This window comes from Malaclemys terrapin, chromosome 3, assembly GCF_027887155.1.
Source record: "Malaclemys terrapin pileata isolate rMalTer1 chromosome 3, rMalTer1.hap1, whole genome shotgun sequence".
Taxonomy (NCBI): Eukaryota; Metazoa; Chordata; order Testudines; family Emydidae; genus Malaclemys; species Malaclemys terrapin.
The window spans coordinates 154,421,852-154,434,197 of NC_071507.1; the positions used below are offsets into that span (position 1 = coordinate 154,421,852).

The window sequence follows — 12,346 nt, forward strand, 5'->3', positions numbered from 1 at the left end:
TTTTAACCTTGTTCTTTAATTTTGATTTCAATGTTCTGTTTCTGCCTCCTTAATTTTAAGCCTCCCCTGAACTTCCCTTTCCCTTTCTGGTGTCTCTGACTTTGCCTTTCCTCTGTCTTCTCTTCTGTCTTTCCATTTATTATTTCCCTGCTTCAAGTTGTTAGCTCCTTCACTATCTTTTTAGTTCTCTCATATTTTCCTGTCTGTGATGATGCTCCCCTTCTGAGGCCCCACATCAGATCTTTGACTATGGAGGCCTGGAAGGAGCTACCCTTTGGGATATGTTAATGCCTCTCATTAATGAGTCAGAAGTGATATTTTAGTGATATAACCAAGTGCCACCCACTTATGGCAGTGTGCCTGTCTCTATAGAAATTTCAGATTGAAGAATGAGGGACTGGGACCTGAAAAATGAATACAGGGGAATGAGAGATTGGGAACTGAATTCCAGTCATTTATGTGCCAAAGCACCACACTAGGTCCTCTCGTTTAGAGGAGAATATTGAAAAGAGAATACAACAGTTTCTTACTTGTCTGCCAAATTCTCTTTTAAATTAGAGTTGCTCCTTTTCTTTGACTGTTTATCCTTTTGTCATCTACCAGAGCACAGTCTTTCTTTTTCCTTGTTAATACAATTTCCTGCATGTTCTACTTTCATTTTTTATTTTTTTTCAACTCTTACTCTCCTTTTTCCTTTTTGGTCTTTTTCTTTCTAAATATCCTTTTTTCCCTTTTCATTTGAAACAAATCAAGTACAGTGTTTCTTTCCTTCTCTATATTCCTCTAAAAGAAGCAGCCGTTCCTGCTCCACTAAGATGCTCGTGCCAGTTCTCCCTGCATTTTTGGGGAGCAGGTGCTCTGCCCCTTCCATAGATCTGCTGCTTCCTCTGCATTTAGACTTCCAACCCCCTCCTTCCCCGTTGTGTCAAAGTGGATGGGACTGCACTGGCTCACTTCAAAGTAATTTAGTTTTAATGAGCACAGCACTCTGAGTGTGCACTTTCAAAACAAAAACCATTCCAAAAGAGGACATTCAGAGTGCTTTCTTGATTAAAACCAAAACACTCTGAACTGAAGAAGCACATTGAAAGCCACTTTGATGCCCACTTTACAGCCAACTTTAATCCATGCATATGAAGAAGGTGCAGGAAATAAGCAAGACGTTAAATTATTCCCTGTAAGAACCACCATGGTGTACTAGTATGTCCGCCTTTGTCTATAATAATACCAATACTGTATGGAGTGAAACCTCATTAGATTGCACCTTGGTAATCTGCAAAGTCATACATGTACGTGTGTGCTTGGGTAATATTTGTACATAAATACATCACCTGTAAAGGACTATCTAACTAGAGAAGCAGATCTGGAAATAAGTCTGTGACACAAAGAGGCAAAAGCTAGGAAATTCCAGCATGCCTGAATATTACAGCTATCTCCTAAAACTGTCATCTCCAGGCATCATACAATGCAATGCCCAGGTATGAGAGAGTATACTTATGACCTCACATCTCAGCCTTAACTTTGAACTGGTTAGGATTTTATGATACAGGTCTCATAACCTTAATATCACATAAAAGCAGTTTTTGAAGTGAATTGTTCTAATGGATAAAGCAGATGCCCATCGATGTAACTGTGGAACATTTTTGAGATTTGTAAATATAGGAAAATCAGGAATTTTGCAGACTTTGTAAGAGTGTTAGCACAAAAATCTCAATTTTCCAAGTGTGATGAATATTTTATGTGAGGACACGCATACATGTATGATGTAAGAGACTCAGTCAATGAAGTCTGAGATTCTGATTTTTCAGAAATAAAATGGAAATGAGTTTCAAGTGAATTGTTTTTTGTTTTGTTTTGTGAGAGCACTTAAAGCTAAAGGCCTACATTTTCAGAAATGTCCCCTACTTCTGCAGGTTCAGTTTTATACCCACAAGTACTTGTGCCCACAATAAATTGAGAGAACAAATAATAGCAACTAGGTATACAGACTAGCTATTTTGGGACACAATTGGTTGGAACCAATTACACCCATAATTCTTGATGAGTGTAAGTATCAGCAGGTGAAAAACTGCACCCACAAAATCAGAAATTGGTTTGAGTCCCTCTGAAAATGGGGCCTATGATATCTAACATTATTCCTGTAGCAGGGTAAATAATTTCCCAGTTATACCATTTCCCTAACTGCTTTAAAAACTTTCTTCCCTTTATTATGTGCTCAATAAATACCGATCTTAAATTTTAAAATGTTTAGAATTAACACGTCAGAAATCACCCAGGTGTACTTCACTTACATGTTAAATATTGACTACTATAGAATGACATGGTAAAAACACATTTGCAGAGTGATTACAGAGCAACTATCATGATGCTGAGGATTAAAGTATGGAGGCCTGCAGGGGAACACAATTCCCTATCCTACACTGAATGTAGAAGAAGAGCTCCTCCTTCTCTTTCTGACTTAAGGCATCCCCCTCCTCTCCTGCTAGTGATAGGGGAACCTGATGTGGGAGCCTTCGGAGGAGCCTGATGCCTGGCAGAGAAGCTTCTGGGGCTCCCAGATTTTCCTATGGATGGAGAAGAGAAGCAACAGATCCTGATGGGAGAAGATGGGCTTCTCAGTTAGGTATCATCTATTTGCATGCTTTGTCTAAAAGAAAGGAAAGAAAGATTTCCCCTCTCCCCAGTGAAGGGAAAGATGCATCAATAATACCTGATACAAAGTTTTGCATTGAATCTATCTTTTGAAATGTCTTAAAGTTTTCTAAAATGAAGGAAGTGGCACTGGATATTTCAAAAATTTTGAGGAAGGACCTCTCCCCCAATCTCTACTTTAATTTGGGTTTACATGAGTAAAGATTCAACAACCTTGTCAAGTCTAAGCAATGGCATTTGTAGGAATCTGCCTCTACTACTATTCCATATATGTTACGTGCGTGCACGTGCAGTGCACACACACACACAAACACACGCACATTTTTTTCTTGTTGGCTAGGTACCTGCTAGGAGCCACGAACTCCTTTCACATATAGAACTCTGAACTGCTAATGCAACTGTACAAAGTTGCAAATATGTATCAGAATGATCCTGTGTGGTTGCCCTAATAAGAGAGAATACATATATTATAATAACCCTAATCATCACTCTTGATTTCAGTGTAGTTACATAGTATAAAACTGGTGTAACGGAGTGGTAAATCAGACCCAGTGTCAGTAACACATCTTACAAGTGAAGTGAAAAGCTTTTATAAAAGAAATAAACCTTTTGGATTCTAAAGATGCAAGCCAACATTCTCATAGACTTCAAGGCATATTTTCAAATATGGCACTAGGCCCACCAAAGCTGGAATTATGCATGCATATCGGGTAACTTCATGTCTATCTAACTAATGTATGCATACAACTGGACGTGTGTGCAAAATGCAATTTTAAGAAGTCCATTTGAAAATGTGTCCCAAGATTACCTATACATTTACATATTAATGCACCTTACAAAAAATAGCCAATACTTGGCTTACCTGCCGACCCCAAAATTCATCTTCTTTCTTTGAAATTTACTTAATTAATCTGTGTTTCTCATGCAAGAGTTGTGGATATTATGAACACAATATAAGGAGTGAGGGAAATATTTTGCTTTCAAAGCTCTTGATGAGAGAAACAAAATTCTGATCTCCAGCCCAAATTCTCTAATCCACACACTCATAAAAACTCCTACTGACCTCACTGATATTGGTTTTGCATAAGTAAAGACTTTTTAAGAACTGAAGTATTTGATCCTTAGATGTTAAATAAACAAGCAAATCGTTTTCACATGCAATTTTCTATAATGTTTAAATCCTACAGACAGATTCCAGTAATGATTTCCAGAACAATTTAATAGCCAGAAAGACAGCTGAGCAAAGTGTGCAAGAAATGTACCTGCACCTGCTGCACAAAGCAAATTCTACACATGTTGGCACAAACAGGCACCTGTACATGCAAATTAGGTCACTTCATGGAATGCTACTTAGGAGAGTTACTCTGATTTACACTAGAGTAGAATCAAGCCCATTGTCCTTAATTGCTGGTAAAGAATTATGCACATTTAATGAGGTAAATAAATAATGAATAATATACATTGTTTGAGGATACCAGTAAGTTCAGTGATTAAAATGTTATCGTGTAGGAAAGGGTTTTTTTTTCCCACTGGAACTCAGAGTTATTTAATAGAATTCATCCTGCAGGTCAGGACATTCGTGGCAAGGCAGGTGGAATTTTGAAACTCCAAGATTATATCATTCCATCCTGAAGGCGCTAAACTTTACTTTGATTTTTATTCCAATTCTAAACATCATCAGTATTGTTTTATAGGAATAGAATAAGCAAAGCCTGTTTTCAAACAGTAATTTAATCTTAATTAAGACATTAGCTGTACCCTCAAACATAAACACTGGCTGTAGTCAAGGAGCCATGACTTATTATGTTGCCATATAATTAGAACAACAGAACATGTAATTTCCTTATGCATCACTGACCTCTAAAGAACTCATTGATATTGTGGATCCAGTTTCGCTTCTTGCTAATCCTGCACTGTCATCCAACTCGGAGGCTATGAAGTTCTTTACTGCTGTACGGGGCTCAAAGGGCAAATTCTGCATATGTTCCTGGGTGGGAAGATGCTGATCTAAATTGATATTGAATTGGTCCATTACAGAGGGATTCATGTTGAATTCCGGATTAACTTTATAGTGCAACAGCCTTTCATGAGGCAAGGTATCCATGCCTATATTCAATTTGCTCTCATCTTTCAATGATTGCTGGGTGTTTACTGAACCTCTGGGCATGACAATATAGTCACTTTCCATCATCCGTTCTTGAGGATTGATTATGTCCATATCTGCACCTCTCAAGTTATCATCAGTGCATAAATACACAGTCCGCCGCAACTCACTGTTGTCTTTTTTCAAACACTGATTGGCCAGCTCACTCATGCTCATAGGCATGTGGAGGCCTGAGGGCTGCTGAATGATGACTTTGGAAATGATGCTTCCAGGCAGGGTTGAATAGCTCATACCTTCAGGGTTTGCTCCTTTCTCTTCTTCATCATCATTTAGTGAAATCCTAGAAAGTGTTCCTGTTATTGTAGCTGCTCTGCATGGTCCAATATCCTTATGTAGAACTGTGAATTACAGAACAGGATTCTCATAACAAGGAGTTATGTTTGCTGCTGCTTATTTTACATTGTTATGATTTTGTTTACCTATGTTCCTTTCACCAGTGTATTTCCTTATATCTTTTTCTATCCATTTAATAACTTTGTTTTATTTCATAAACATTAGTTTGAATGGGCTTTTATTTAACCAGTTTCTTTTAAACTACAGTATATAGCTGACCTGGATCTCTCCCTAAGCCTAGATCATTTATATAAATTAAAAACAGCCCTTTATCTATTTCTACATTCTGTGATAGACCTTAGGTAACCTAAAGCTTAAGCAGAAGCCTGCCATGTGGAACTTGATTAAGGGCTTCCAAAAAACCCCAATACACTATGACATCTGCCCAGCCCTTATCAACTCTGTGTAACCTCTTGGAAAACGTAAGACAGATTGTGCTGCTAGATCTTTTCATCAATCCATCCTAATGATCTCCTTAACTGTGTACATGTCTTCCCCTGACTTTTCTCCTAAATGTTCTTTTCTGCTGAATTTTGTAACTCTCCTGTATTAAATTCATCTCTGAATACATGCAGCATATGGTCAAACTAGGCAAAGAAGCCTGTTTATATGAAATAAACATGTTTTGGTGCACTTGAAGAGTCTATAGATTTATATAAACATGGCTAATAAAACAGTCATTCACCACTTTCAGTGAAGGTCTCTCCAGTCAAAGAAGAAAAAGAAAACTTTGTTTCAGGACTTGAAGGAAAATGAGTGGCAAAATAAGAAAGATAAATTTAAAATATCCAACTGCCACGAATCTTTGACTCTAGCACAAGTATAGCATTTCCCCCCCATTTAAAGGAATGGATTTAAACACAATAGTGCTAAGCATGTGCAGCAAAATTAAGATTTTGTGAGCTAGACAATAAGAGGTACAGAAATACCCATAAATGCATTTACTCCTTTTCCTGTGTCCTGAAGTTCATGGTGGCTCTAATATTACAGTGTGTATCAGTACACTGATATACAGTAGTAATCAGCTCACCAGTGCAGCCCCCTGTGTTAAATCATCTATGATTGTCTGTAATGTTTCAAGAATTATTTGCCCTAAAGCAAGAAAATGTAAGTGAGAAATTGGGGCATTTCAACTACCCAATAGCATTACTTAGCAAAAATGGAAAAAAAAAAAAGGGGGGGGGGAACTCATTTTAGGAAATGCAAGTGATTATTAGATTGTTTCTAACCACACATGTCATGCCAGCTCACCCAGTCACCTTTTACTAAATCTTTCATTACAGGAAATTGAATTTAAATCACTTAATTTTACATGGTGAAGTCCATTCATGTCTGCATTAAAAATATCTTTCTTTAAGCGTGTCCTTGACATGACTTTCTGTACTACAAAGCTGATGAAGTGTGCAGCTCATGGATTAAGTCTGAACTTATCCTTCCATTAGGAAGGTAGGAGGAATGTATTTGTTTTTAAATTCCATTGCCTTACTTCTTTCAAAACACATCAGCAGTAATGAACATTAGTTAATAAGGAAGAACTATTACTCTATTGTGACAAAATACATGGAGGGACTCTAAAGCTTAAAATTCCCAATGGGTTATAAAGACCCTTAATTTTTCATCGTATTTGATTTAAACTACATTGTCTGAGTAAGTTGCTGAAGACAAGTATTTTTAAGTAGCAGAAGCAGACAGAAATGGAGCCAATTAAAGTACAGATTACTGAAATAGAATAAAATGTGTACCTATTATATGAAATTAAAATATATTTTTATTTTTTTGTTGTTGTTCTGCTTAAACTACAATAAACTTTAGTTAGTTAGATCCAGAGAAAAGTCAGGCCCTTTAGATCACTTACTGATTGTTTTCGCTACTATATATTATAGGCATGTTTTCAAATGCCCTATATCTAACCAAAAATGTGCTTTGCTAGCTGTATGGCTATTTGATATTTGCATGTTTACTGGGGTGAAGAAAATTCTTGTATGCATGAAGATGATTTTATCACCAAATCCATTTGTGTTCTAAAATATAAAAATTCCTGTGGGACACTTATCAATTACCTGAATCCTGTTAAAAAGACTCTTACACAATTTGCTTTGATAATGAACTACATTTATCCATATAGCAGCATGTCTTCTGACAATGAAAGCAATTAGAAAAGATATTTTTCTGTAACCATGTAAAACCTCATAGTTTTTCTGTTTCTTCCTTTTACTTCACAGTGACACTAGTACACATCTTCTTCATTTTTTGTTTTGTTTTGGTTGACTACATATTGTTCCAGTATCCTTACCTGACCGACAAGCAATGTCCACATCTTTTTCAAAATCTGTCTGTAACAAGAAACAATGAAACAAGACAACCATTATTAAATGAAAACCAAACCACAATACCTTTTGCCAACCAGTGCTTCCAAAATGTCCTACTTACAGAATCACAGTCTCTTAAAAGTGGTTTCTTGTTGCTGGGAAGGTGGAGTTTATTATTTTACAACAGCAGAATAATACAATTTTTCCTAAAGTATAAGTGGGTTGTTTTCAAAGTATGCTGCCTGACCACAAAAAATAAAATAAAATAGATGGAAATATAGTATGTAATTTTAATAAGATGATACAGTATGTAATTTTATATTTACATGGAAAAATAACTTCTACATATCATAGTAGGGTTATTGTCGAAAAAGCTTTTCATAGTGATTGTATAAACAGGAATACAGAAAATAGCCTGCAACACACATTACCATTAATAACCTTAATCAAATTAGTTCACTTTATCTGAAACATTCTTATTAAATTTGGTATTTGTTATATAGCATTCTGTATATCTCTGCTTCTAATGCAACCACAGTAAGTTCTGCAGCCCCCTCCGCCTCCAACCGTGAACATGGCTATTATTCATTTCAAAGTGGGGTAAAGATGCTGCCAGGTTTAAGGATGATGCTTTAACATTTAAGAATCTATGGTCACTCCATCACAGTGAAAGAAATACTATTTAACTTGATATAGAGCTTAAATGCATTTCAATTTTGCTTTCATAGTTTCCTCAGAGTTTATTTACGTGTATCTAATACAAGCAGCAAATTTTCTTTTTTCAGAAAGGGTCATTTTATCCTTTTTCCTGACATCTCAACATTGATTTTCCTCCGCTCAAACAGCTCTTTCAAGGGCATTTGCTAAGAGATCCTTGCATCATCTAGGGCCTGATCCTGTTCCCATTGAAATCAATGGGATAAGTATTTGGCTACTAAACTGCACCTAAGGATATTAGCAAATCCTAATACTTTAGGGTTGCCAATCCTCCAAGCTTGTCCTGGAGTCTCCAGGAATTAAAGATTAATCTTTAATTAAAGATTATGTCATGTGATGAAACCTCCAGGAATATGTCCAACCAAAACTGGCAACTCTAACTTTCACTGACTCCTTAACTCTAGCTAGTTCTTTCCCTTGTAGAATGCCCACTACTGTCTCCTCAATTGAAATAATAGATGCATTTGCTTTGAAGCTGAGGAGGCGGGAAGCCTCTTAAGTCCCCCCAGACTCCAACACTGCTCTGCAAGCAGAAACTAGTGGGTACAGAAATTCAGTAGATAGTATGTTTCACACTTCACCACTCATCCTTGAGACTGAAAACATCATCTACACAACACTGTAGTCCCAGCTGCCCACAAAGGCAGAGTCTCAGCTGCTCTTGAACCTTGGTATTCAGAGATTCAGCACATAATAGCACCATTCAACAGACCACTGAACCAACAAGATGAACTTTTCTAAGAAATTTCAGGAGCTGAAATCAGACTTGTACTTAAGAACTGTATTAATATTTCATGTACATGCACTTGACATGTACAGCAATGTATGGTCATCTTTTTATTTTGGCTAGGGACAATGAATTAGAAGTCCAGGATAAAATAAAAACTCACCATGATTTGAGCATGTCCATTAGGAAAAGAGCTCGAGGAATCTGCATTGATTGGATCTTGGCAGTTTCTTAATCGACATCTAAATGCATCTTGAACCTGTGAAAACAATATGATGCACTGAGTCTACTGACATTTTTAATACAGCTATAGACAAAATTAAACTGTAAAGTTAGTTTTACTTTAGTATACTAGATATATCACAGCCAGTAAATGCATATTTTTTATCTCTGTCATTTCACACCCTTACTATACCCTAGTGCTAGTACAAAAGTCTGCCAATCTGCCAGACCCAGTTCACAGAATTAAATTTGTCAAGGAACATAATTAATAAGCAGTCAGTGATGAGGGGTTACTTGGCCCCAAACTGTCTTCAGTGGCAGTGTTTGTCTCTGCTCTCTCACTCAGTCTGACTGCAGCAGCAGGTCAGAAGGTAGGTTTATAAAAAGTACTTTATTCCCATAGCAAAATAAAATGTATTGTATGCCTGAAAAATGTAAGGGCTTTGAAAGGTGACCCTTAGCAGTTATTTGCATTAAAAGTGAAGTAGTTTCCTAATTACAGTGGTTGGTTGCACTTTAAAAAAAATCCATTTTGTAGGGTGTTACTGGCTCACATTGTAGTCTCTAGTTTTAAGTATAGGGAATATTTCTTAAACCTCTTGCAACAGTAAAACCTTTCAGAATGGACAAAACTTATTAAGTGTGAGCACAATGAGTAGGACAGTAGCCTGCTTTGTACTGGACAAAGGTGTAAGATTTTATTATTTATCTCTTCAATAGAACTTGATATAAATTGTCACCACTCATTAATGAATATTATTCATTATTAATATGACTATATTTCAAGAGTTACTACTTCAGAAGGTTTGATGTACAGAATTTACAAGAAATTTGACCAAGATCATATGTTTAAGTATATATATTACCAGAGAACAATTTCTAAGGAAAGAGATGCATAAATAGAAAGTAGCGTCCAAAGGGGTAAAACAGTTCCTGCTCATTGGCAGTCTAGTGTGAGTACATTTGGCTGCACATATCAGAGATTAAAAATGGAGGCAGCAAGAAAATTCTTGCAATGGGAAAAGATATTTATAAGTGTGGCCTTGGAAACACACAAGAATATTTCTTTGAATTAAGAACCAAATTTGCTTCAGTTTTGCTTATGTGTCTTTTGTATACACTTGCCACAGACATTCTAGAAAACCAGTTTATTGGGAGGAATGTTTGTACGGTATTCACAAAAAGAGAATTTAGATTTAATAAATGTTAGTATTCATACTGGAAATCTGATTCTAAGAGTTACCATCTTCCAACTTGGATACAGAAATTTGGCCACGTGACCTGTGTCCCATCAAAACTAACCAACACCATTTCTATGCTGAATATCAAACACTCTCAGTGAACTTCTTGTGAGCAGTCTACAGACCATTCATTATCTGTAGAAATTATTCAGTGGTTGATTTAGAATAATCAAAACAGAGAAAATCATAAGCTACTCATGGACATTTTGTAAACAGTAAACGAGGCTAAATTAATCAACTGAAGCTCAGCCTAAGGCCTGGCTTTCTGAATGCCATTATTTTGTGCTACAAATTCTTTGAGAGCTTGGACAAGCTTTCCCAGCAGGAAAAAAAAAAAAAAAAAAGCAGATGGAAAACTTTGCCTTATCTTTATAATTAGAAAGCATTATCTTAAAGTGCTCAACCCTTAAATGAGTTAAAGTGCCCTGCAATATTTAAGTCTAAATGAGTACTGCAGATGGAGGAAGACTAATATAGGGCAGAGAGAAAAGATGTAGCAAGTGTGAAAGGTTTGGTGTGATTTTAAGGCACTGAAACTCCCCAAGTGTCAGAGAGTAATTAAAAGTGTGCTTGACCTGGATTATGAATCAGACTTTGATTTTAGGCATTATGTTTGTTGTGGTTTTGCATCATCTGACAACAATCTGATTTAGCATCTCCCAATTGTTACAAAAGTTAATCCAAATCTTTTCCCTCTTGATCAGTGCTGAAGTCCTACGTCATACTTTAGCGTTCTATATTGTAGGGAAATCATCAGTGAACTAAGTTGACAAAATGAGGACCACCCTGAATTTCAGTCAAATCTCAAAGTAACGGAACCCAAATCTATTATTGCTTCAAAACACATTAAGTGACAACCTCCCCTACCCAAAATCTCTCTCTTACATGTCCCATGGAGGCTCCCCATACCTCATACTCCTATAGATCTCATTAATCTCTCTCACATACACCATCAGCAATAAACTGGAGAGCCTTTGGTGATAGATGCATTCTAAAACATGTCTTAAATGCAAGCAACATACTATTAGGATGTTACAGCTAAATGTCTGAGATAGCTGTGTCAATCAAAATGATGTAAATTGCAACTTGTAAGCATGCACCATGAAAATACTATTTTTTTGTCCTCACCGACCCATCCATCTACTGTTTAATCATTCAGAGACATATTGGAGACAAAAGTAGCTGAGATGATGAAGAATTATTGTTGCTAATTAAGAATGCTATAGAGTTTCTGGTTTGGAGAAAGAACTTAGAACCAGATCCGCAAAGATTTAGGCACCTAAATTCCAGATTTAGGCATCACTGTGATCCACAAAATTCCTGCTCAGCTGCTGTGTAAGTCTGTAGGTGCCTAAACTCACTCAGCACCTGCATTTACAGTGTAAAAGTTCCCTAGATGCCTATGTTTCTGCCTCTGGGCATGTGTACTGCTGCCTCAGGCAGGAGCCTGAATGTCTGTCATGCCATAGCCCCAGCACAAGCCTCAAATCACGAGAAGATAGGTGTCCCCTCACCTAGCTTGCCTGTGGGTCCTGATCCAGTGGGTGTGCTCAGAGGGTGCCTATCTCCACACAAAACATCGGAGGGGGAGAGGCAGCCTCCCCCAACCTTTAACCCATTGGTTAAGGGACTCGGATGGGATATAGAAAATCCCAGTTCAATTCCCCACTCTTCCTGAGGAGAAGGAATTTGAACAGGGGCTTCCCGCCACTTCCTAACCACTGTTTCTGAGGCCCAATTATTTATAACAAAGTGAAACAGCTTCCAAAATGGAGTGAGAGAGGCCCTCTTCAGAATATCCCATAGCTCAGTGGTTAAAGCATTCACCTGAGAGGTGGGGAATCCCTGTTCAAATCCATTCCCCTCCTCAGGAAGATGGGAACACTGAACCAGAGTCTCCCACATCCCGCTGAGTGATCACTTGAACCACTGGCTAAAGATTCTGAAGGAAGCCACTGCCTCCCCCGGCTGTTTTGTGTGG

At 37.2% G+C, this 12,346-nt stretch overlaps 1 protein-coding gene across 7 annotated transcripts in view; it reads right to left on the reverse strand.

The window, feature by feature from the left end:
- ADGRB3 (adhesion G protein-coupled receptor B3) overlaps nt 1–12,346 on the reverse strand; it is a 600,799-nt gene that overhangs the window by 17,747 nt on the left and 570,706 nt on the right. For all 7 annotated transcript variants that reach the window (XM_054023981.1, XM_054023978.1, XM_054023982.1 and 4 more), the window contains 3 exons: nt 9,066–9,161; nt 7,443–7,482; nt 4,511–5,154 (listed from right to left, as the gene is read on the reverse strand). In XM_054023981.1, coding sequence (XP_053879956.1) covers nt 4,511–5,154; nt 7,443–7,482; nt 9,066–9,161 — 780 coding nt within the window. The remainder of the gene's footprint in view (nt 1–4,510; nt 5,155–7,442; nt 7,483–9,065; nt 9,162–12,346) is intronic.